Below are 27,222 nucleotides of genomic sequence, written 5' to 3'. Positions count from 1 at the left end.
AATTGCAAAGTTTCAAATTAAGTTACTATTTATCGCTAACATTTATACCTAACGATCAAGCCCGAGATGACGACGGTGAGGAAAATCTCCCTGAGATGATATGAGGAAGAAACCTTGAGAGGAACCAGACTCAGAAGTGAACCTCATACTCATTTGGGTGACACTGGACAGGAAATAATGTCAATGTAAATAATGTCCTTTCTACAACAGTTTATAGTCCAGTGGAATTGTGTAACCAAGAGCAACAAGTCAGTGTCATTTCTGAGTACAGTCACATATTCATTCCTGATGAAGTCTTCAAATGTTCACTGATTGGATGTTTAATAAAATGACAATAAACCATTCTTTAATACATCAGAGCCTGTGTGTTCAGTCAGCTTATAATATTCCAGTAAAGTACAGTTTTTAGTAGTAGAACCGTGTTTAAAGGTCTGTGAAGAACCGATGCGCTCAGATACTTCAACAAGTTCGAGGGATTTCAATATTCGAGCAGGTTCACAGCCAGTAAAGGGTTCAAAGCCATTGCCAGTGAACTCATCTCTCAACCACACTGGCAGCAGCCAGCCACACACACACACACACACACACACACACACACACACACACACACACACACACACACACACACACACACACACACACACACACACACACACACACACACACACACACACACACAGTGACCACCGAGTTCCTGCAGCACAGAAGCAGCTTTGTGGAGTCTCTGGTGCACCAGAAGTGAACAAAGCAGCCTGTGTGTAAAGTGTCCCAACAGCTGGGACACACAGAAAACTTTGGACACGCTTAACCACCACGAGACATTCGCATTGTTTGTGCATCACCGTTTCTTTCTTTATTTCTTTTCTTCTGTAGCTGCATTTTTTTTTTACATCAGCCCTTCTTCTACCATAGCAGTTTCAGTGGTGAGGATGTTTAATCGTAAATACAAGGGAAAATCCGATAAGCCATCAAACAGCCGCGCAAGCCGGCGCAAGCAAGTCGCTGGGTGTGAGTTTGCCTTCGCCAGCACAAACTGCTGAAGGGAAATCCGACTCACTCGTACATACACACGTGCCATAGATTTACTGATCCTCAGGCTTCATGTCTCAGGACGTACTTGTGGTATTGAGATTTCTGAATTATATTAATGTCAGTAGGAACATAAGAGTATTTTTTTTGTATGTTGTATCCACCTCTCTCTCTCTCTCACACACACACACACACACACACACACACGTTCTCTCATGTTCTTTCTTTCTCTCGCTCTCTCACACTTTAATTCTCGCTCTCTCACTTACTCACTCAGTCGTTTTCTCCTTCTCTCTCTCTCAATCTCATGCTCTTCACTCTCATTTTCTCTCTAATTCTCTCTCTCTCTCATTCTCACTCTCACTCTCACTCTCATTCTCATTCTCACTCTCTCTGCATCACTCCAAGGTATCTTGGGTGTCATGTGATATTCTGGATGCCACCTCTAACAACCGAAAATCTCAACAGCTGCAGCAGGGCTGAGGGCATCGTTACTAACCGACTCCCACAGCTGGCTTTCTCTCTACATAATCCATTCGCGGGCTGAGAAATATTTTTAAAGTTCTCATTTCTTTTGGAAATCTCCACCACCACCACCACCACCAGCAGCAGCAAGGTTCCGTGTAGGGAAGATAACGGCAAGAAATATCAAGCTCTATACATTTTAAATTGAAATTGATCCCTATCGGTGGTGAGGAAAAACTCTCTGAGACGATATGATGAATGAAGAAACCATAAGACTCAAAAGGGCATCTCATGCTCGTCTGGGTGACACCAGAGAGTGGGATTATAAATCATTTCCCTTCACAACGGTGACCATATGATCACAGGAAATCATTCTAGCTTTAACATGAAGTCACAGATGTTCACTGATGGACGCTTGAGTGCAACTGATTATATCAACTGCAGTCTTCCTCCTAAGTGGCATCATCCATAGTAATCTCATGTATCTCCAGGCAGTCCATGTCCAGGTCCATGCTCAGTATCAGATCAAATTTATATGCGGCACATAAACCCAAAGCATTTACTGTGGATTTTCATAGTGCTATGAAATATGTAGATATTTGATGATTTGAAAGTTGTATATTTTTTTTAAATCCCTTTGCTTAAGGATTTAACAGTCTGTCAAAATGTCGCTAACTGCATGTGCCATGTTCCTCAGACAGCAAACTTCAGGCTCTGATCAATTCGCTGCATAGATACAGCATGTGCTGTAGTTAAACAGACATAAGCCTTATCGATTCAGTTTGTAAACAGATACCAGCAGATATCAGCTGTCACAACGATGCCAAGGAAATCTTTCCATGCACTTTATTAAATTACAAATAATACACTTTTACTATGTGGAGAGATTTCCCAGGATATTTCCCAGGATCCAATCAACACATACGGTATATTTTCAACAAGAACAGTGGACACCTTGAGAGTTCCACAATTCCATCCTGACCCTCTTGTTCCTGTCTCTGCTGTGTTTCTGGGCTTCCAGGTTTCTTCCAATTCCTCCCACCTTCCAGAAACATAAATGCCACTACACGGATTCCAGCGGACTTTTTTATGATTGTTTCTTTCACATTGAGCGAGTTGAATACAGCATGAATTCCATAATAAACTGTAAGATAAACAAAATGCCATGTAATATCTGTATACCTGGATCATCCCCTACATTTTTTCATCCTTTTTTGTCCTGGATGTCATGATATAACTGTGAGAAGACATACATTACACACTATTTTTCCTCTGTTGCCACAATTCAACAAACCCCATAAATCCTGTAGGTTTTGTTTACGGTGTTTGCGGTATCGGCATGAACGTATTCGTAGCCGTCCTGTGAGAGTAGTGTAATGCTACACCGGCCTCCTCTTGTTGGATTTCCTATCGCTGTTGATTAATTTTGGCTCTAAATCAGATATATTGTGCCACATTTTGCATCAAATCCCATCCAAAATGACTATCCTTTATGCCGTGTGATTGTATCTTTAACAGTAAAATCCGACTGACAATCATACAGCGTGACGCCAGACGAGGAGCAATTGCCCACAGGTGTGAAGGAGTTAATAAATGTGAAACATCACACCCAGTGTTCACAGGACATGAACCAGGATACAGCGCTTCCTAAAAAAGTGTTCGTGTTGGAGTAACACAGATCACACATGTAAACAAATGTATTGAATATCATGTCTATATACTTTCCTATAGGCACTTTGTGGAAAGTTTGGTCACTAAATGTACAGATTTTGCTTTGGATGTAAGCATTTCATTTATACTGAACCTCACACACTCTCAGACAAAAATGTACCGAAATATACATTTGTTTTTCCTTCTTGTTGTTGTTGTGGTGGTGGTGATGTTATTATTATAACTTTAATGGGTTTCACCTGGAAACCTTTCAAAATATACAGTCACTCCATGAAGAGCTAACTCAGGTTTATTCAAGGAGTTTCTGAGGTAAAAAAATGACAAAAAAGTGCTTACGAAGCTATAAAACATGTCACAGTGATGGTACTACCTCAGAGACAAGGTTTAGTTGTTCTGTACTTTAATTTCTGAGAGTGTTGGATGTAGTAGCCAGATAATGTACACAGTTACAGCGAAGTAAAACATATTGTGTTTGAATCTGTTATCACAGCTTGAATACAGTAATAGAGGATAGATTCAGAGCTTCAAACAATTTTCCTTAAGATTCTGATCAGAAACACGAACGATCACCCCGAGTTGCAGCGTTTTTCCTCCATACTTTTAGCAGTCTCAGGTTTCACAGCCAGAGATTCCCAATGATTTGCTTCCCTTCCCCCTTAAAACCGAAGCATCATGGAGACCATTCTACTTCAAATTAAGAAACCAAACTATATAAATAACCCTTTCCTACTTCCAGGGGTTTTAGTGTGTACATATTTGAAGATAGTTCAGTCAGGATTAATACTTATTTCACAGTCCTGAGTTCAGCCCTGCTCTAACACCTCTAAAGCAAAATATTTGAGATGCTTGCTCTAACGAGATGCTTATTTTAATCTGTCAAACTGACATTTCAGTGCGAGTTAACTCAGTGTTTGGATGGAAAACATGGACCGAGTGTAAGAAAAGGAGATCCTGGCATTCCACACTATGCAGGGGGGGGGGGGACGGGGGACGGGACGGGACGACAGAAAGAGGGAGACAGAGAGGGAGACAGAAACAGAGAGGGGAGAGAGAGAGAGAGAGAGAGAGAGAGAGAGAGAGAGAGAGAGAGAGAGAGAGAGAGAGGGAGGGAGAGAGAGAGAGGGAAAGAGAGGGAGGGAGAGAGAGAGAGGGAAAGAGAGGGAGGGAGAGAGAGAGAGGGAAAGAGAGGGAGGGAGAGAGAGAAAGAGAGAGAGCGCTCAGCAGTCAGCAGATGTGGGGAATTGTTCCTCCCTCTGCATTGCAAGACACACTAGCTTAATCAAACTCTGGGAAAAATAAATAAATAAATAAAATGTATATAGTGTGACCCAAGATTGCAAAATATACAGCAGAGAAAAAATACATAATAATAATAATAATAATAATAATAATAATAATAAACAAAAATATATATTTAAAAACAGCTGTTTTCTGTTTCTATAGTATTCTGTTTCTATAGTCCCCAAATATATTTTTTTGCATATCATACATATACACACACACGCACACGCACACACGCACTCAAATATATATATATATATACATACACACACACCCCATAAAAAGCTCTCCATGTATTGAAAGCTATTCTGTCTGGGATACATGCATAATTTAACCCACACCTGTCACGCGCTCATGCTCAGGACGGTGTAGCCTTACCTGAGCCGTCCAGCTCGAAATTATTTACACAATGCAATGCATTTATTCACGGATTTCATGCATTTTCCAAAATGATAAGCATGTCAGAAGAAAACCTGCCAAAATGCGTGGAGCACTATCGGCAATGTCTTAATATGGAGAGAAAGATATAGATATAAAAACATACCGATAAACACTTCTGGTTATTTTTCCATTCTCCTCTGGACTGTGTAGGTATCCCTGTATCCCTGTATCCCGGTATTCCTGGTCACTTTTCCTGCAGTTCCTATTCCACTCTAAGGACTTCTGCTCACTGATGAAACGCAGCTCGTGGATGTCAGAGATGAATCCCAGCATTCATCTGAAACAGATCCCACACATACACCTACCGGGCAAGATCTCAACCGTATCAGGAATCACGCTAATCGACACAAATGTCCTTCTGCATGTAAAACGAAAGCTTTACGAGGTTGCAACGCTCTTATAATCCATGTGAATCCACCTCTGTCTGCTTTCTATTGTTGGAGCGCCTTCACGACTGAAACCCCGCCCATAATCATGACGCCTTACGTGATTGGTCTACAAACCACAGGTCCCGCCTCTATATAACCAACTTTCCAATCAGGAGTCTTTCAATAATGAGTAACGGGTCCTTTAAAACCTTACAATGCATTAAAAAGTCCATTCTTAACATTTAAAGTTATTTACATTTCCATTCTCCTGTATTATGATTGCTTTTAAGACATAAAGACATAATCAATGCTGAATATAATGATTTTATAATGACAATAATAATTTCTTTAGATATTTCAGACTCATAATTGTCCAATATTTCAAAAGACACCGAATATGTAGCCAATAAAAAGATAATGCTTTTATTTTTATTTTTTATGATGATAAGGATTTTTTTTCCTGATAATTCATTCTTAATATTGCTCTTTAGGCACAAGTCTACACAAGGACAGCCCTCCAAGGTCCTAGAAGTTACATAAAAATGATGACACATTTCAAAGTCATTTGGAGGTATTTTTACTTTTAAATAATATATCAAATACAACAAATAAAATAGTCACTTTTTTCTGAACGGCGGGTTTGAGCTACAATATTTTCTCACTCTATAATACAGACGACGCTATCTATCGCTCGTGCAGGACCCTTAGACAACAACATCGAAGATGGCGGCACTGGTCGGTTCCCTCGTTGCGTACGGTAGTGATTCAGATTCAGAAAACGAGCCCGAGTCCAAAACAAATAAAGAAGAAGTCGATCCAGATGCACTCGTACATCTTCAGCCTTTGAAATCTGGAAAACCTACAAGTTTAGCTCTTAATTCTGCGCCCGAAGTCGCTGTAAAGGTAAGTTAGCTTGCCGGCTAGCTAAATGCTACATGCTACATGCTACAAGTCTCTTAGTAAGTTATCTTATTGGCATGAAAGTCTATGTATCAATAACCGACAGGTATTTGAGGTTTACATGGTATTTATATGTATCCAGTGGCATTAGGAAATGAGGCCTAATAAAGGTTGTGTAGCTAGTTAGATAGTTAGCAGTGTTGCTAGTTATCTATAACTAACTAAACGTCCACAACCTTCACAGCTTAACTAGGTCTCCATGTTCATGTTGAAGTCAGGTTTCATCCTGCTGTGACTTGTATTTCAGGAAGATGTTGAGACAGGAACACATCTGGATCCGTCTCTCAAGGAGATCAGCTACAATCCTACCTACGAAACCATGTTTGCTCCTGAGGTGAGATCTGTGGGTCTATCGAGTGCAAACCGAGCTTTAGAACTATGTTTCTATAAAATGTCTTGCTTTTTTTTTTTTGTATTTACTACACGCTCGGGAGATATGAGATGAAGGGAAAGAGCGAGAGAGTGTGTGACTGCAGAGATGCCAAAAAAATTCACATTCACACCTTGTTTTACAGTTTGGACCTGTTAATCCTTTTAAAACTCAACAAATGGCTGCACCCAGGAACATGCTGTCAGGATACGCCGAACCTGCCCATGTCAACGATTTTATGTTTGAACAGCAACGGAGGACGTTTTCTACCTTTGGTATGGGTCGTGCATGACGGAATCCTGACATTTAAATAACTAAACGATTCAATCCTTACATGATGCAGTTATTCTGTCTTGTGCCGGAGTGGCGTATGAGTAAATCTGACATTATCGTGTGTGTCAGTTAGCAAAGAGCTGATAAAACACTTCAGAGTACGAAAGATCTAGAGACTGTTGTGTGTGAAAATTCCGTGTGTTCATCATTCACACAAATACTCAAACACTTACTAACAATCAGGCCACGATCGATGAGGTTTTTACCTGAAGCCGCTGGTCCACACCTGCGTGATGATATACGCAGCGCTGATTAGCCTAATAAAGTGCTCAGCGAGTGTATACAAAGCTAATCATGTTCAGTTGACAGATTGTGTCACACCCTTCATTCATTCATTCATTTTTAATTATGATCTCCACTGTGTTTTACAGGCTACGCCTTGGACCCCTCCGTAGATACCAATCAGATTTCGTCAAACAGTTACGTGGGAGCAGTGGACGAGGCGGAGAAACACAAAGGTAAAGTGTCTCGTGACATTTGTGTCTTTTATGTGTTACGATGAGCAACGGTGTCTTTTATTTAAACACCTTTTATTTGGGCCTCTTCAGGGCAAACTGTTTTCGAAACGGGCCCCAAAAAGACGGAGAAGAGGAAGAAAGTAAAAGGAGGTGATGCATCAGAGATCGATAGCTTCTTGGGGCCCTGGGCTAAATATCAGGACGAAAAAGACGTCGCTAAACCCTCAGAGGTCAGCTGTAACGACGAGCTTCTTTTGTAGCGGTTGGTTGGTTTGTTTTGTAGGATTTCTGTGTAATTCCTCTGGATTTTTTTTTTCATGGCAGGAGGAACAGAAGGAGTTGGATGAAATCACAGCCAAGAGGCAGAAGAAAGGCAAGAATGAGGAAGAGGCTCCTGCAGAGGAGAAGACCATCCTGCATGGTGAGAAGAGTATTTTTTTTTTCTTGACGTTTCTGTTAGATAATAAAGTTGAACATATGCTGAAAAATATTACAGGTCAGCCATATTGTGCAAACACTCTGATTGCCTTAAATCAGCCAAGATGTAACGGGTAAATAAAATTTATCCTGAATAGGAGGGGGGAGGGACTTGCTCCTTATTTCTCCTTATTTCTCATGTCAATCACAGCGGCTTTAGCCAATCGAGTATCTGTAAGCTTGTGTATGTGACAGAGGGCAGACAGCATCACACGTTTTTGACGCTTTTTTTTCGGCATCCAATGGGTTTTCCAAGATTTACATATGTTAATCTATGTCTCTCGTCGACGTGTCTAAGAACATGTCTTTACTTCTAAATTCCTTGGTGATTAAACATAAAAGTGAACAAGTTTATTATTTATTTATTATTTATCAAATGTATTGATAGAACAGAACAGCCGCATTAAATAAACCCGCCCGGTGCCGCTATGTAATATTTATATTTATTTATTTTTCCTGTTATTGTTACTTTGCAGTTAAAGACGCATACGATTACCAGGGCCGTTCTTACCTGCACATTCCTCAGGATGTGGGTATTAACCTGCGCTCAGCAGACATCCCTGACAAATGCTACCTGCCCAAAAAGCAGTTGCACGTCTGGACCGGACACACCAAGGTGAGGAAGGGTCGGGTTTAAGATCAACAACGTGGAATAAGATTAAAATCACTAACAGATTAACTGTGTACTTTAATACCGTCTTCATTAGGAAAACATCTACTGGATCTTGAAAATCAAACATAACCTAAACTCACAGCCCTGAATCTCAACTAGACACCTTTATTTTAACACTATCTGTCTTTTTAATCCTAATGAAGGCTGGGCTTCGAATAAAGACAGAAATATTGATCTGTTCTTCATTATAGATGATATTTGTGTATGTTTCTGGTTGGTCAGGGTTTTATTCTTTTTTTTTTTTCTTTTTTTTTTGACGTGAAGGAGAGTGAAACTGATGTGAGTGAAATATTTAGACCTTTGCTTAAGAACTGTTTGTTAGTGGCGTTTGGTTCAGCATAAGTATTCACACTGTGTTCACCCTTTTGGCTCGGGGAAGTGGCCATGAACCACACACACACACAGCATTTATATTACCCTTTACAAGACCTCTTCTTATATGAACCTTTATTTCTCTCTGTAGCTTACTGCTTTAACTGTATCCTTAATCAATATCTTACTAGATATCTGTCCAAATATGGCTGGATGGATGGAAGGATGGATGGATAGTTAAATGTATGGATGGAGAATTGGATAAAGGGATGGATGGATGAATGCATGGATAGTTAGTTGAATGGATAGTTATCCATCCATCCATCCAACTATCCATCCATCCATCCAACTATCCATCCATCCATCCAACTATCCAGCCACCCATCCAACTATCCAGCCACCCATCCAACTATCCATCCATCCATCCATCCAACTATTCAGATGCATAGTTAGATGGTTGCACGGATGGATAGATAGGTAGATGGAGAGTTAAATGGGTGGCTGAATGGATAGATGGATGGGTATCGTTCTATCTATCCATCCGTAGATAGATATATTGATGGATGAATGGACGGGGGATGGAATGATGGATGATGGCTAAATTTCTGGATATATCTATCTGTCCGGCTTCCGGGGAACAGTGGAATACGATTTGGTCTTCTGCTGTCGTAGTCCATCCCATCCGCCTCAGAATTCACTGCAATCTGAGATGCTTTTCTGCTCACTGCGGTTGTAAAGAGCGGTCATTTGAGATTCGAACCGATCCGCGCATGAACATCTGACCCCTAGTGGCCGCTCTGTGTAAAAAAATCCTGCAGATCAGCACTTTCTCAACTACTCAGGCCACCTTGTCTGGCAGCAATAACATTTCCCCCCGTTCTGGATTAAACTAACTGACGTTCTTGACCTTTTCAACTTTTTTTCACACTCCTGCAACATGCCACATTGTGTGATTGTGTAATTGCACGAGCTGTTCTGCCTTAGAAAGATATTTTTGAGCATGACCTTTCCCTAAAATTTCTCACACTGTCAGCATTATATATATATATGATGTCAAAAGAAAATGAGCGATCCGTGTGTTCGATGGCTGTTTGTAATGTAACGGCAGTAGAGATAGAAAGATCGTGTAAGAGTGTTTGAGACTGATCTACTACTGACTTTGTCGCATATGAAGCGCATCAGCTGATTATCAATAAGCGTCTCTCTAGCGTTCACTTACTTTTCGGACCATGATGCAGAATGATACTTGTTATTTTCCTGAGGTTTACGCTTCATCTCTGTTAATGTTCGCAGGGTGTCAGTGCTATTCGTCTATTTCCTGCATCTGGCCACCTGCTGCTCTCCAGCTCTATGGACTGTAAGATTAAGGTTTGTTATTTTCCACACAGTTCTCACAAGAACACCGGAGTACATTTCACAATTCTGTGTTTATCCCTAGGCAGATTATTGCTATACATAACCTGCTCTTTTTGTGTAAGTATTTAATATGAGAAGTAAGCAGTAAACTCAGGATCAGTAACCACATGCTTGGGTTACACAGATGATATATACTGTATATATACGCTGGACTAGGCTTTTAGTGTTTTTTAGACAATGCTCTTATGCCCTTTCCTAAATTAGAAATGAGGTGTCATTTTCTGTCTTCTACACTTGTCCAAATATTAAGACATCTTGAAATACCTAAACTAAACACTGCAGACCTGCTGACTTTACGCTTTATAAAAAAAATCTAGGAATATAAACAAAACGGTGTAACTTTATTTCCTTCTGTAGATTACTGCTTCAGCTGTATGACTAATTATTCTATCTATCTATCTATCTATCTATCTATCTATCTATCTATCTATCTATCTATCTAATAAGACATCTGTAGATGGACGGATGTATAGATAGATGGATAAATGGATAGTGGGATGGATAGATGGATGATGGGATGGATAGATGGATGAATGGATGGATAGATAGATGGATAAATGGAAAGATGGATGGATGGATAGATGGATGGATGGATAGTGGAATGATGGAAAGATAGATAAATGGATGGATGGATGGGTAGATGGATGGATCGATGGATGGATGGACGGACGGACGGACGGATGGATTGGATATATGGATGGATTGGATAAATGGATGGATGGATAGATAGACAGACAGATGGATGGATGAATGGATGGATAGTTTGATTGATAGATGGGTGGCTGGATAGAAGGATAGATGTATATCAATCCATCCATCTGTCTAACTAGACATCCATCCGTATGTGGATATATGTACTGTATGTATAATCCAGCCATTCAACTAACTATCCGCCCATCTTTTCATCTAACTATGTACATAAACTCCACTTGGTCACTCTGTTCTTAACACCCTCTTCCTTTCTTCCCCATGTGTAGTTATGGGAGGTGTACGGCGACCGCAGATGTTTACGGACATTTATCGGTAAGCTCCAACTTTTCCTATTTCCGTACTTGGTTTGTTTGTTAGAGCTGAAACGACTGAAATCGGCGCCTCAGACAGATTTACGTTCTGTTTGTTGCAACACAACAACAGTATAGTGGATTCCGGCAACGGCGGCTCATATGTAGGTCACTTATAATAGGGACGAGCCGAGCTGCTGTTAAAACCTCAGCTCCAGTTTCCGTTACATGGCTGTAATATCGATAACGTCTTATAGGAGATACAAGAACAGAACGGTTATTATCAGATTCATTAACCACGGTGTTGTGTGAAACCCCCACAACACCGCACAAGCACCAGCTGATTGTGTATAATGTTTATACCGGGGTTGATCTTCAGATATACCACAGCAGATCTCCAAATAAATTTGAATCTGTGACCAAACATATTTGTGTATATATATATATATATATATAATTTTATAATAATTTATATTTTATTTATAATGACTATTAATATATGCTCCTTCCATAAACATAATGGTTTAATGTCGTCACTCCTTCGCTAATCGTTAATTCTCTTCGTTCCTGTCTCCTTTAGGTCACAGTAAAGCCGTACGCGATATCTGCTTCAACAACTCCGGTACCCAGTTTCTCAGCGCCGCATACGATCGCTATCTCAAACTGTGGGACACGGAGACCGGTGAGTTAAAAATTAAGTAAATAAATAATTTTTTGTTTTTGTTTTGTTTTGTTTTGCTTAGCTTCAAGCACTGAGTGTGTCCTGCTTTCTGCTCCACCAGCAGGAGGCACCAAACCGTCTCATTATACGATCCTCATTAGGAGATTATCATATATGAGGCCCTATATCGCATGCTTAAAAAAAAGAAAGAAACAAATTTAGAAGCCTAAAGTGTCACTTTCTGTTTTTTGCAGGTCAGTGCATCTCGAGGTTCACTAACAGAAAAGTGCCCTACTGCGTGAAGTTCAACCCAGACGAAGAAAAGCAAACCCTGTTTGTAGCTGGCATGTCGGACAAGAAGATTGTGCAGGTTTGTGTGTGTGTGTCTAAGAGGCTGAAATATCACCTGCCGAGGTGTCCTTCTTCCAGCTTTGTAGTATAGCGCACACACACGTCCAAGGTATTAACTCCCGTCAGTAAATCTAAAGACTAGACCTTATTTCACACTCTGTGGTTTCCTCTATAAAGAACGAGGAGCGTACTGAAGTGTACACAGAGTCACACGGGGCTTTGCAGAGCTATCCATAAACCACAAGAACAGCAGCAACGTAAATGTGTCGAGAACAAATAATCCCGACTGAGACATCACTGACCTCTAACTTTTTTTTTTACACACACTTTCTGAGTCTTTTCGTCTCTGAGACTTCCGGCGCAGAGGTCCATCCGTCACTGACTGGGGGATGAAGTTCCTATTTAGTCAGCCATTGTATGTAGCAGAAACTCACCTCTACTGTTTTGTCTCACCTTTTTCTTCTCTCAGTGGGACATTCGCTCCGGGGAGGTGGTTCAGGAATACGACCGTCACCTGGGAGCCGTCAACACCATCACGTTTGTGGACGATAACCGTCGCTTCGTCAGTACGTCCGACGATAAGAGCCTGCGTGTGTGGGAATGGTAAGTAACCAGAGATGGAGTTAGAGCAGCTTAGAGAAAGAAAAGGAAAAAAAACAGTGAAGGTAAAGTAAAGTAAGAAAGCAGCAAAAAGTATCGTATTAGTCTACAAATGTTCAACACTAGACCTTTTGTCTCATTTTAACAGACAGCTGCACAAAGCTATGTGGATAAAAGAGATCCTTTTTTTATTTATTTTTTTTACCTTTAAAGGTATAAATTAAATATAAATTAGATGGAAACATGGACCGACGGGGGCGAGAGGATTATCCAGCGGGGAAGGTCCGGGTCAAAGACTCGGTTTTTGGATTGTAACGAGGCGGGAAGTGAACAGATAAAACTAGCAGACGATTCTGTAAGACGCCATCCATCAGTATGCTATAAGCTTCTGCAGCGTGTGAGTTATTACTAAAAAACGAAGATGTAATACGTCTTAGAACTTGTGATATGCTGCATTTAATATCTGGCTTATATATTGCACCGGTTCATGTTTTATTTTGTGTCCGGACATTTTCTTAGATAAATAGTCTAGAATGTCTGTCTGTCTGTCTGTCTGTCTATAATGACTAGTTAAATACTAAAAAAAAAAGAATTAAAATGGATAATAGAATAAATTAGTGACCTTGAGCTTGATTTTAGTTATTAAAACATACATGTGATACATTTTTATTAATTAAACACTAGCTATCATTGTTTTAAAGTATGATGACGATCATTAGTAAAAAGATTTGATTAAATCCAGGCGGCTTTTTTACACGTCGGGTTTGTGCCCATTTCTGAAAGCACTGTAGAAAGACACCTGAACTTTTCACGCTTACTGAACTGCAGCCACTCGATTAACCTCAGTCATGTCGCCTCTGCTGGTTTGGCATTCTACAGACACCACAGATCATTCAGCAAGCGCCCGGTGTCCTTGTATCACATCCTCGGATTTCAGCCTCTATCCGTGCGCCGTAGCTGTTTTTTAATTTCGATTGGCTCCAGACTGAAAGCTCTGTGCCAGCAGCTTATGAAGCTAATCATGAGCTCGCAGATGTAACGTGTCAGTTTGGTGATTCGACCTGATCCGAGCTTCCACTCTCCAGCTGAGGCTCACGTTACCTTGTTGGGCTTTTGATGAGGTTGTTTATGCAGGTTTGTTCGCTCTTGATCAGTAGCTGATGTGATAGCTGGATTTGGCAGGTCTCTACAGTGCACAGGGACATTTAGTCAGTGGGGTGGGAGCTGGAACGCTCACCAAGCACTTTTACTCCACACACACGCGCACACACACATTGTAGGTTTTTATCCCTCAGGCCTACACTTATGGAGGGATTAAAGAGCTCAAAAGCCAGGAAGCTGATGAAAATATGCAATGAACAGAACAAAATGAGAGAGAGAGAGAGAGGAAAGGCCAGATAATAAGACGAGCAAATCAGAGAACCATGTTTAGAGACAGAAGAAAGTCGTATCTTCTCCGATCTGTTCTGATTTATTTTGGGTGTTTGTGTCTAACGTCGCTCAGGTTTCAGCGGCGGCCCAGTTTTTAGGCTGCTTTCCCTGAGTTGGTTTATACATTCCAGATGTGTGTGGGGAGAGAGGGGGTGAGAGAGAAAGCGAGAGAGGGAGGGAGAGAGGGGGGGGAGAGAAAGAGAGGGAGGGAGAGAGGGGGGGGAGAGAAAGCGAGAGAGGGAGGGAGAGAGGGGGGGAGAGAAAGCGAGAGAGGGAGGGAGGGGGGGGGAGAAAGCGAGAGGGGGGGAGAGGGAGCGAGAGATAGAGAGGGAGCAAGAGAGGGAGAGGGAGCGAGAGAGGAAGCGAGCGAGAGATAGAGAGGGAGCGAGCAGGAGAGTGAGAGCGAAAGAGAGGGAGAGAGAGAGCGAGGGAGGTCTGAGAGAGGAAGAGGGAGCGAGCAAGTGTGTGTGTGTGTGTGTGTGTGTGTGTGTGTGTGTGTGTGTGTGTGTGTGTGTGTGTGTGTGTGTGTGTGTTTTTCCCTAACTGATGATTGTTAAATCACTTGAAACCACACATCAGACCTTCCATCTGTACAGACAGAAAGAACTACTGGTTATTGTTTCACTGTTATTAATTAATGAGCAGATTCATTAAGAACAGACTCCCAGACAGACAGAGAATGGGCTTCCATGGTTTTAATTACAAGTCATTAGACATCTAGCACTCGACAGTTAGATGAGGCTGTTTAACTGAATAGGTGACTCGATGTAAGTATAGCAGACGTTTTTGTCCGTATCGCTCTGTATCTCAGCTCTAAATGCCCTCAGCAGAAAAAAGAGCAACACGTTTCATTCTTAACAAGAAAACTTGTATCTTGTAACGAGTGCTTGCTTGAGTTCATGTCCTGGCACCACTGACGTCCATCGGGAACAACATTGGTCAAGCTCTCTGCGTGGGAAGAATGATGTTCTTCAGCAGATGATTTCATTAAGAGGGCATGTGGGGTTTTTTAAGATGGTAAATATTTCGTTTCATAGAAGAGGGCAGGTGTTTCATGGAAGAGGGCAGGAGTTTCATGGAAGACGGCAGATGTTACATTAGTGCAGTGTTGGTCTACCATGTGCTGCTATATGCGCAGGAATTTGGAGAGAAAAAAAAATAGTGCCACTGGATTCCCAGGTCTCAGAGGTAGCATGTGCTGGCCTCAAGCTGCCTCGGCTGCTGGCTCTCATTTCTAGGGGCAGATCTGCTTAATAAATGGGAATTGGGAAAAATCTGTGGAGAAAATTGGGAGGAAGAACAAAACCAAAAGACTTGTACTAAGTGGAGCTTAGTGGAAGAAATCAATCAGAGCTGGCAGTGTAACAGTAAAAAAAAATCTCACCTGAACATTATCCGTTATTTCTGAGGCTGTTCTGCGCTGGAGCAACGTCTTAACCCTACTCGTGTATAAGTAAAAGAACTCCGGTACCTGCTCATCTGGCATTACGCTTCCTCTGTACTGTTATAGTCTAATAGCCCATGAACTTGACCACCTTGTAAAACCAGGAGTGCTTCATTTGCTGTATCTGTTACACGTTCTTCAATTGTTTTTTCAGGGATATTCCTGTGGACTTTAAATACATCGCAGAGCCCAGTATGCATTCGATGCCTGCAGTGACCCTGTCCCCCAACGGTGAGTGTGTTTGTCCTTAACGTTGAAAGAAATAAGGAACCAATAGAACCAGAGCTTCCTTTCAATAGATAAAGTTAAACAAGCGTTCTGGGATTCAATCCAAATCTATTAAAGGTGGGGTCTCTGCTGTTTGAAAGCCAATGTTGACATTTGAACTCACCAAAACAAACACACCCCTAACCCAAATGGGTCCCACCCCTGTATCGATAGCTCCGCCCACACATACATACGTAACCCAGGCAACTAATGGAAAGAAATGTGTCTTCATCATAGCTGAAGGGAAGAACAATACGATTGCAGATAAACAAACAAGCAAAAATGACACACAAGCATAATCCTGTAAAGGACAAAGGCATATGTTCTGTGTAACAAAGCAAAACCAACGTTACTAACCTATCGAGAAGGGAAAAAGCAACCTCGGCGTAGCGTCCAGGCCTTCCTGCTCTTTCAGTTCTCTCCAGCGTTGGAAAGCTGATCCTATAGTAACACGTCCTACTTCTTGCCTTATTGTAAGCCTTTCTTCGCTTTCTTTCTTTGTTTTTATCCTCCATGTCAATGTTAAAACCGCTTTCTGCTAATGTCACACATGCGCACTGAACACTCTCTCCGCCCATATTGACAAGACACGCCCCTTTCTGCTCATTGGCTACACGTGTTTTGATTTTTGTTTTGTTTGTCGTCCCGACTCGGTTTTCTGAAGCATTTCTCAAACAACGGAGACCCCACCTTTAATCAAAATGTCTTTTTTTTTTTTTGATTGTTTAGTCTTCAAAACTTGTAGATAATAACAAAACACTACACTTTAAGATTATTCTAACAAATCACGTACTTTTTATTTCCACAGGGAAGTGGCTGGCTTGTCAGTCCATGGATAATCAGATCCTAATCTTTGGGGCACAGAACCGATTCAGGCTGAACAAGAAGAAGGTCTTTAAGGGTCACATGGTAGCCGGATACGCGTGTCAGGTGGACTTCTCTCCTGATATGAGGTAAAACCTTACTTCTGATGCGATGGAGGGGAATTTAGTAGGTGGGGAAAGAGCAGATGTTCCAGAAAGTGTTATATAATGTACAATCAGTTGAATTTGCCCCAGCTTGTCTCCAGGCAGGCTCCAGAGATGTCTCAAAGTAAATGAATTATTAAGAAAATATATAATGATTAAGTATCGAACGACGGCCAAAAATGTTTTCCTTTTTAATTAAATCTCTAGCACAAGAAAAAACAAAAAACAAAGAGGTTCTGAAGTCTTTGGAGGAAATCTTCACTAAAGCGTTTCAATCGTGCAACAACGCTATAAAACAGACCCGTAAATCTAGTCAGTTCCTCGGATCATTTACGTTACAGCAGCTATAAATAGACTTTCCCTCATCAGCCTCTTAATGACGATAATAAAGAGAAAGAAAACACACACAGTTACTGAGACGAGCGCAGTGTTCTGTCCTCACAATGTGTCCATTTTTGCTCTGAGAGTCCAAACATAGAGAGGATGAAAATAGCATCATTTAATTATATCGATATTCTACTTCAAATGTTTAAGAAGGACAAAGTCTGTGTCTGTTTTAAAACCCAGTAACACCGTTTCTTGTCCCAGTTATTTAATAAGCTGATTCTAGCAGATATCATGTGATGTTCTGTAATAATAGATTTATTTTCTCGCTGTAGTTACGTGGTGTCTGGTGATGCCGATGGGAAGCTGAATATCTGGGACTGGAAGACGACTAAACTGTACCACCGAATCAAAGCACACGACAAAGTGTGTATCAGCGCAATCTGGCATCCGCACGAGACCTCCAAGGTCATCACCTGCGGCTGGGACGGACAGATCAAACTCTGGGACTGAAATGAAAATACCGGGACGACAATATATATATTTTTTATTTTATTATTTTTTTTTTTGTTCAGCTGATGTGATCTTTATTGCTTCTTCCATCTTTGTGCTGAGGTTTGTTGTTAATTCCGGGTTTGTGATTTACAGTATTTTGGATTTGCTTTGAGTTTCGTATCAAGTTCACGGACTGGTATCCAGCCCTGATTTGTCGGTTGCTTGTTTTCTTCCCCTCCCATTTCAGAGAAGCGGCAGATGAGGAGACTTTTATGTGATTCTTATTCATTTTAGCGTTACCGCTCGTGCTTGGGAACACTTTTACGTCATGTCCAGATTTTCCCTTCAGCTACACGGCGTCTCTTTCTGAACATAATAAAACATTTTGTACCTATTTTCCCCTCAAGTCGTCGTGTAATATTTTTATACTAGACTTTAAGTGTTAAGTAATAAATCCACCCCAAACATACTCATAAACTGCAATCTATAGGAAACCAGTTGAGGAAAACATTTCTTCCCTAAGCACAGAATGTATTTCGTACTTTCCTATTGTGCTGCACAGGACGTCAAACTTATGAAATATCTCGGTTTTAAAGTTAAGAAAATAATATTTAAGCAAAGGACGTATCGAAGCTGTTCTAAAGGAATCAGTATGTAGATCTACAACCTCTTCTGACACCAGCGTATTGAGCAGACGTCAGCAGGTGAACTCATCCCCAGATTTTTATTAAACAAAGAGAAACATTTATACCAGGCTTCTTAATGATTAATGAGTTGGAACGTCCCTGTAGACTCTCTCACACACACACACACACACACATGCAGCAAGTACAGCTAACCGAAAACATGAACCGGTTCAACTAAGGAAACTCTGTGAAAGACTTTAGAGAAGTTGACATCTCAACCTCCGAGACGTTCCACGGACATTAACACTATGCGATAAAACAGTGACCAGAAAAATGCTTAAATATTTTTAAATCGCTTTACAACTTGTCATGTTTTCAAACAGATTCATGACTCGATCAGAAAGTACTAATTAGTCGACGTAGGATGGTGCGAAAAACTAAAAGCACTGACACCGAGTGAGAGTTCTGTGGGTGGATCGATCGGATGAAAAGGTTCAGAACGGTTCGAGCTGCCACGAAGAATTTAGTAACTCGTTTCGTACTCCTTTTTAACAAAGCCGGGATCTCAGCATGTACAAAACATCGGACCAGCAGAACAGAGAGCACAGGCAACAACAGGAGTCTGAAGCTGTGAGAGAAATAAAATTCAGTCAAACTGTACTCTTGAAGATTAGAAAACAAGAAAAAAAATGTCCTGGTCTTATTTAATTTTCAGCTGTCCAGTTTGGTGGATTTGTGCCATAATAACATTGAATTGCTTCTCTGGCTTTCGGTCAACGAGTTAATTAAAGAAATCTGATTATTGAGGTTTACCTTTATCACCCAGAAGGATCTGTAAAAGTATTGATTGCAGGATCTGGGCAACAATTTGACCTACTTCATCAATCCTGACACTCTTCCCCTGGCTGGAGTCTCATCGCTTGGTGGTGCACTCTGCTGGGGATAGTTCTGGATAGTCTGTGACTCATGGGATTGCTGTGGATAGAACCACTTGGAGATTGAGATGGAGAGTATCACGGCATCTTTGAAATACTGTTAGGTCACTCAGCTTTGTGCTCGGGTCTTCATCAGTGAACATTAAGTCTGTAATGATGTCAGAAATGATGCCGTCCTGTTAGTTCCTCGGGAGCTCTTGGTTACACAATTCCACTCGACTATAAACTGTTGTAGAAAGGACATTATTTACATTGACATTATTTCCTGTCCAGTGTCACCCAAATGAGGATGAGGTTCACTTCTGAGTCTGGTTCCTCTCAAGCTTTCTTCCTCAGATCATCTCAGGGAGTTTTTGCCCATTATTGATAATTGTTAGAGATTTACTTTTGCATTTACATCATTTGGCAGACGGCTTTATCCAGACCGAAGTACAGAAGTGCTTAAGTCTTTGTCATTGTATACATTAACTCTGGTTCACTTGGTTACATACTTAAGATACCATGAGTCTAAAACATTGTTCAAAGTTGTCGTTTGAAGATAGTCAGTGACTCAGGTGTCCAGATCCCTAGGAGAAGTTCATTCCACCACCTCGGTGCCAGAACAGAAAAGAGTCCTGTAGTATATTTACCTCTTACCCTGAGAGATGGTGGGACCAGTCGAGCAGTGCTGGTAGATCTGAGGGTGCGAGGTGCAGTGCGAGGATTGATGAGGGCTTTGACGTAAGAGGGAGCTGGTCCATTTTTGGTTTTGTAGGCAAGCATCAGTGTTTTAAATCTGATGCGTGCAGCTACCAGAAGCCAGTGGAGGGACCACAGCATCGGGGTGGTGTGTGAGAACTTAGGCAGGTTAAAAACAAGTTGTGCAGCTGCATTTTGGATCATTTCCTGAGGACGAATTGCGTCCATAGGTAAACCTGTCAGCAGTGCGCTGCAGTAGTCCAGTGTTGAAATGACAAGAGATTGAACAAGTACCTAAGCAGCCTGTGTGGACAAAAAATGGATGGATCCTTCTCATGTTGTAGAGAAGGAACCGACATGAGCGAGTCACATTAGCAACATGAGAGGAAAAGGACAGTTGATTGTCCATAGTTACACCCAAGGTTGCAAGCGGTGGCTGAAGGGGAGATCAGATCATGACCTGGGGATGAATCACCTGGGATGATCAGCAGTTCAACATTTTTATTCTGTTTCTGTACTTCCAAAAAGACAATGTAAATAATTAAAAGTGCTATACAAATAAATCGAGCTGAATTGAATTGAACTTGACCCAAAACACAGGAATCCATGAAGTAGCCTGGCTGTGGATGTGTTATCAACTTTGGACCAATCAGCATCCAGATATTAGATGATTAAATCTATTACACGAGACTCATACACATGGATGTCGAAAAAAAAAATGTCCGTCTTCTCACTTCAAAGGTAAATTAAATGCAGCGTGAAACTGGATGTTACTGAGTGTGAATGTACCAAGTCAGCTCTAATATAAATAATTAAAGATATCAGTCCTTTCCTGGTAATAAATTACAGGTTGCAGTAAATTTACATCGATGCAGTGAGGAGAAAAGATGTTTTTCAAGTTGTCATTGACACACAGTGTCTCAGAAAGATAAATGTTGGACTGTCTGTCCTTAGGTTGGGCAGCTGGTTTAAGAGATAAACTCATTAACCCACTGGATATTGGTTGCATTTCATATATGCTCTCATTTCCCCTTCTCACTTCTGGAATATCTTAGTTTCCTGTGTATGGTTCACACTCATCCAAGGTCACATCATGAGATTTCATTTCATACTTTGGCAAGAAAATCAGATCATTTTGAATTCTACCAGCTCCACTGGCGTTTCCACTATGGTGCAAATCTTCTCCCTTTATATTAGTCAGCAGTAGACGTTTCTCACCATGCTTTCTCTTTTCAAGTACTGTCTTTAGTTAATTGAGTGGATCGCTGTGTATTCATGTTGTCAATATATTTGTGTTGGCTTAGTGGTTAGCACGTTCGCCTCACACCTCCAGCCTCCGCATTGTGTGTGTGGAGTTTGCATGTTCTCCCCGTGCCTCGGGGGTTTCCTCTGGGTACTCCGGTTTCCTCCCCCGGTACAAAGACATGCATGGTAGGTTGATTGGCATCTCTGGAAAATTGTCCGTAGTGTGTGAGTGTGTGAGTGAATGAGAGTGTGTGTGCCCTGTGATGGGTTGGCACTGTGTCCAGGGTGTATCCTGCCTTGATGCCCGATGACGCCTCAGATGCCCGATGACGCCTCCCCGTGACCCGAGAAATGAATGAATGAATGAATGAGGATACATTGGGAGGAATAAATCTATCATTTCCTCTAAACACAAACTGCACACTCAGAATCATGTCGCTAGACATGAAGCGAGGTCTACATACTTTAATTTCTCCATAACTGTGTGTGTAAAGGGAATTAGATTACATATTCCACCTGAAATATTTTCCAGCAGCACCACTGGCGGTGCAGGCAGGCCTGCCAGTCAAAGCACTGAAATGCCTGCCATGATACAGCTGGAGGGAAAAAAAACGTTTGCTTCCATTATCTCTTCCAGGTCAATAGCCAGGACCTGGAGATGTTCTGCACAATGTTCCTGCTTGACAATCCAACAGCTCGACTCACAGTTCATCACCCTAATCTATCGGAGAATAGTAAAATGTGAGTGAGTGAAATTGAAAAATCAAATGTAAATGTAAAATCTTAAATAAAAAATGCGTCATCTTGTCTAATCATCTTGATATTTTACATTTAGAAAGTTATGACATAGTTTCAAAGTAGTTTGTTAAATAATCTGAGAATTTATTTTCTCTTGATTTATAGATACTGTGTGCAAATCACAGTTCTTGGTTTGGCTTAGAAATATACAGTCGTCTCCAGAATTAAATAATGCTTTGCTAAAGCTGGATATGAAGCATTCTTTTGTACAACTCTGCTTCAGCACCCTGGAGGCACGGTGGCTTAGTGGTTAGCACGTTTGCCTCCGCCTTGTGTGTGTGGAGTTTGCATGTTCTCCCCGTGCCTCGGTGGTTTCCTCTGGGTACTCCGGTTTCCTCCCCCGGTCCAAAGACATGCATGGTAGGTTGATTGGCATCTCTGGAAAATTGTCCATAATGTGTGAGTGAATGAGAGTGTGTGTGTGTGCCCTGCGATGGGTTGGCACTCCGTCCAGGGTGTATCCTGCCTTGATACCCGATGACGCCTGAGATAGGCACAGGCTCCCCGTGACTCGAGGTAGTTCGGATAAGCGGTAGAAAATGAATGAATGAATGAATGCTTCATCACTTTGTGCAGTCTCCACAACTGTTCAGCAGTCTTATTCTATAATGCTGAAAGGTGATTGGAGAATAGGAATTAATATACTAGACCATTTCTTAATTCAATATCAGTACAGATCCCCCAAAGTTCTATAGTTTTCTCCACTTCAGCTCAGCCAACATGTTACTAGGGTTTAGGTCAGAGGACTATGATGGCCATTCCCTAAACACTGAAGAACTTTTTGTGTGAAATTGGCCATTTTTCGTGGAACAATGTTTTGCTAGAAGCTATAAAAAGGACCCAGCTGTAGTTCCCTATCGAGGAACGCTTCTGTGAGGAAATAGTGTCTCGTTCCCTTCTCAGAGAACCGGGTTACATAGGTAACCTGGTGTAGTTCCCTTTCGAGGGAACTCGACGCTGAGTCATGGCTGACACTTCCTCACAGAAGCGTTCCCATAGTGTCTGCCATGACGCAGCGTCTCGTTCCCTTCTCAGGGAACCGGGTTACATACGTAACCTGGTGTAGTTTCCTTGCAGGCAATTTATAATCAACTAATACTTCATGGATTCCACTATGGAAGATTCAGACAGGACTGTGCTGCTTCCCAGGGTTTCCAGGATTACTGCTCTATAACACAGTTGACATATCCTTGAACATAGGAAGCAGTAGGGACGTATTAGTGTAGCAAACCTAAACACACTACTCAAGAAACCAGCCAAGCAAAACATGTACTATACAGTAGCATGGTAATAAAATAGTACCCACGGGAGTTCCAGTAATCCAGGAACCCAGGCCTCATTGTTTGATTTGGCCATAAACATGGTTTGTCATTTTGATGGCTGAATTCTGTGCTTTGTGGGCAGAATCAGCAGACAATTTGGAATCCCATAGACTGTAGATAGTGAAGTATAATCCATAATCCATATTATAGTTATACTATAATCCAGTATAAGAATGAAGTCCAATATTGGACACTTGGAGGTGTGTACTACATTGTGAAGAAAGGCTGTAGAAAGTTAAAGAGCCCCATGTAAGACACTATCTGTTGTGCAATAGCCATAACATACACCTTCAGTAAATTTCTAATATCTGACAAGGCTAGTATTTTTTTCAATACAAGTCTATCTACTAGGGGTTCAAGCATTCAGGAGTGTCTCTAGGTTTGCTCAGACTCAGTGCTCTTCTTCAATCCAAAGGGGTCAAACACACTCAGCCAAGGATGCCAAGTTATTCTACCCATTTGGGAAAACAGTTCTCTTGAGGGAAGACGTTGCTAAAGTGTTTCATTCACTCTTAAAATCAGCAGTAGAAACCCAGGCCTCATTGATTGACATTGATTGATATTCTGATGGCTGAATACTGTGCTTTGTGGGCAGAATCAGCAGACAAGTTGGAAACCCATAGACTGTAGATAGTGACTGCTAGGTCAATCTGTTCATCTCTGCCAGTGAGAACAATAGTTAGCAGTAAGTGCAAGGGACTCACTGATAGAGCACTGCTTCCAAGCAGACCTTTTTCCATAGATAAGCCACTTGCCTCCTGCAAGTTATAAGTCAAGCCCCTGTTGCGGAGAGAAGGGCATATCTCTGTCTATTATACTAGCAATTTATTTTTAATGACTTATAACCGACTTCTGAAATATCTCTAATTCAAGCAAACGCAAAAAGAACTACGCTTGCGGATTTGATTAGCATCCTACCATCCTACACTTCTCTTGTGCTTTCTCCAGCAGGGAGAATAGTTCGTGGAACAGAGTACAGAATCACTTAAATCCTGTGGACTTGTGTTGGAACTAATGTACCCCTGTAATATACAGCAACCCTGTAACATGGATACATGGATAAAACATGGACAGGATCCAATTGCCCAGTGCAGAATGTTTTTGGCTGTAAAGCATTCACAGGACTCTGTTGGTTGCTTTAATGGTGGAGACCTGTGTTCTTTCCAGAGCGACTTTGGCTGCAGGGATAAGTATCAAGTCCAATCATGAATGTTGCCATTTTGAGATGGACTGCAGGCCAGTTTGGAGTCCGCCAGTAGTGCAAGTTGTATATTAGATTGGAGACGAATTAAATTTTTAGATGCAGCTGAAGCCAGAACTCCCGTGGCGCTAATTGCCTAATTTATTTGAACATGGTGGGAGTTATGGATTTTATTATTTTTTGTTGTTATTAAGTTACAATTAACATGAATGACTCTACATTTGGACCTCCGAACAATGACCCATTTTAGATTTGACATCTCTTAATGTTAGTATAGTAAAAGAAGCCATAATTATTTGGACATTCAGCTGACTGTCAGTGGGGACTAGGTACTGAGTGAGGCCCCAATATATCCAGATATGTCCAAGTCATTACATTTGTGGACACCTGGTTATAATACTATCTTAAGCTAGATGTTAAGAATCATTGGACACCACTCTTCTCTCATATTGTGCTCTATGGCAAGCCATAGTTTGTTATTCTGTTGTTCATCTGTTTGTTATTCCAGTACTGTGCTGGAGTGATAATGTCTGCCAACATCAACCTCAATGGCTTTTGTCCCTGTTGGTCAAAATAATCATCATTTTCTGCATAATCTTCACTACTATTTGTGCCAGCAGGGAGAGACAAAGCTCAAGGCCATTTCCAATCAGAGACAAGTGAAGTGGGACAAACAAGTGACTGACACCCCTACCAACACAAAAAGGGACTTGTTATTGATGATAAAAAAAGAAAATGTATTTTTTTTTATAACCTGTTTTCTACTGCTTCATTTTACGCTGCTGATGGTAGCAGGTTTGTAAAGGTGATACCAGATAGACAAACTGGGCAATGATAAACACAGAGGAGTAAACTCTGTCTCCTTCACCCGTGATCCTTTTCAGGTGGCATTGAGAATTAATAAATCTCAAATAAGCTTCATAAACAGCCCTTTCAGATGCCAATTCATCTAAGATGTTCATCGACAGTGTTGTTTCCTTCTAATCTATTTATAAGCTTCATCATACTATACCATCAAGCTCTACTACAATGCATCCAATAGCTCGAATAATGTTTTCACTCAGTGAATTTTCAGTGAAGAAATTATTCATTAAACACAAGCTCACCTTATTGTATTTTGTTCTCCATTCTCCAGAAGATGAAAAACTAAAGAATGGCTAAAAAATGGTTTCAACTGCAGTCAAACCCATGTGTCTAACCTGGTTCATCATGTGGTATTTCTTGGGGTCCTATAGCAGGCTTTCTGTCTAACCAGCATCACTTCTCAATGGTTCTGTAGTGCCTAGTCATAGGAGCAAGCAACAATATGCTGCTCCATGTCTTTTGAAGTTGGATGAAATCTTGAAGACTTGCCCAACATTCATAATTTTTATCTGCCAGAACCCTTTTCAAGGGTTAAATACAATCTTGGGTTTGGCCTCTGGCTTCAGCTTTTAATGTCAGTATCCAAAATACAAATTCAAAATCAGTTCAATTAAAATTTATTTGTATAAAGCTTTTAACAATGGACATTGTCTCAAAGCAGCTTTACAGAACATAAGAAACATAATACAAAGAATAATATTATACAAAGATTAATATAATACAAACATTCAAGATTAATATTAGACTTTTATTTAAATGTGTTTGTATTTATCCCCAATGAACAAGCCTGAGTTGACTAAGGTGACTGTGGCAAGGATAAACTCCCTTAGATGGAAGGGGAAGTAACCTCGAGAGGAACCAGACTCAAAAGGGAACCTCAGCCTCATTTGGGGGACACTGGAGGGTGTGATTATAAATATATTCCAGCAATTGTGTATTGATTGGGAGGTTGTTGTCCTTAAAGACCACATGTAGTTGGCATCTCCTCTTAGAATGTCCAAATACTTCATGCTTGAAGCTGGTACATCTTTAGATGCCTCAGGATCCTCACATGGTTCGCCTCATCTTAATGAAGGTCCAAAATCATGTCAAATCCATGGAAATTAAACAGCAGGGCTCCAATGAGATACGGTATGATATGGTCCTGTATTAAGGTGGTAGAAGGCATCAACAAACTTGTATTTTTTATGGAGAGGACTACAGACACCTTCCATGGACTCTGATGTCTCTAGGACCCCAGAGTCCAGCATTTCCTACTGTATAATTTCTGTTCAGTAGTCTGTCTTCTGCAGCTTACAGCCAAAGTGTAAATAAATGTATACCATAAATAAACTGATGAGCTGCTTGTGAATGAAATAACTAAGACTCATTTCAATAAATAAGACCAACCAGTCTGGGGATGAGCCTTGACTCTGCAATCCACTGGTAAAAAAAAAAAATCATACCTTTCTCTGTGTTATGCAAGACCCCAGCTTTACACCATGGCAAGCAACTTTCTCAGTAGGGAAGATGCATCTTCTGATTGCCTCAGGTCAAGCTGCATTTTCTGCTTCAACACGCTGCCAGTTCCACTGTATTAAGCAGACCTAGTTGTCCTTATACTGAGATTTGTATTAAACAAAGAGAAACATTTATGCCGGTCTTCATAAAGATTGATGATCTAGCACATCCCAATAGACTCACACACACATATACCCACAGCATGAAAAGCATGAACCGAGTCAACAAGGAAACTTTGACACACTTAACAAAACTTA

The 27,222-nt window shown here is 41.0% G+C and overlaps 2 protein-coding genes across 5 annotated transcripts in view; one reads left to right on the top strand and one right to left on the bottom strand.

The window, feature by feature from the left end:
• wasf1 (WASP family member 1) overlaps window positions 1-5,350 on the bottom strand; it is a 70,337-nt gene extending 64,987 nt beyond the window's left edge. For 3 of the 4 annotated variants that reach the window (XM_047818452.1, XM_047818453.1, XM_047818454.1), the window contains exon 1: window positions 4,991-5,349. The gene's annotated coding sequence lies outside the window, so the exon portion shown is untranslated. Of the gene's footprint in view, window positions 1-4,990 lie in introns of all 4 variants that reach the window. The other variant, XM_047818450.1, reaches the window with a different exon arrangement.
• A 602-nt stretch (window positions 5,351-5,952) lies between these two features.
• On the top strand, window positions 5,953-18,195 carry cdc40 (cell division cycle 40 homolog (S. cerevisiae)). Its single transcript, XM_027177131.2, has 15 exons — window positions 5,953-6,158; window positions 6,463-6,549; window positions 6,731-6,860; window positions 7,290-7,376; window positions 7,467-7,606; window positions 7,701-7,797; window positions 8,330-8,469; window positions 10,132-10,206; window positions 11,232-11,277; window positions 11,836-11,937; window positions 12,171-12,286; window positions 12,737-12,870; window positions 15,897-15,973; window positions 16,818-16,962; window positions 17,637-18,195. Exons 1-15 carry the CDS (start codon window positions 5,979-5,981, stop codon window positions 17,812-17,814), a joined length of 1,734 nt encoding a protein of 577 aa, XP_027032932.1. The 5' UTR covers window positions 5,953-5,978; the 3' UTR covers window positions 17,815-18,195.
• Window positions 18,196-27,222: the final 9,027 nt, after the last annotated feature.

Source organism: Tachysurus fulvidraco, chromosome 9 (genome assembly GCF_022655615.1).
Source record: "Tachysurus fulvidraco isolate hzauxx_2018 chromosome 9, HZAU_PFXX_2.0, whole genome shotgun sequence".
NCBI lineage: Eukaryota > Metazoa > Chordata > Actinopteri > Siluriformes > Bagridae > Tachysurus > Tachysurus fulvidraco.
The sequence above is the reverse complement of the archived record's forward strand: the minus strand, read 5'-3'. Positions and strand labels throughout refer to the sequence as shown.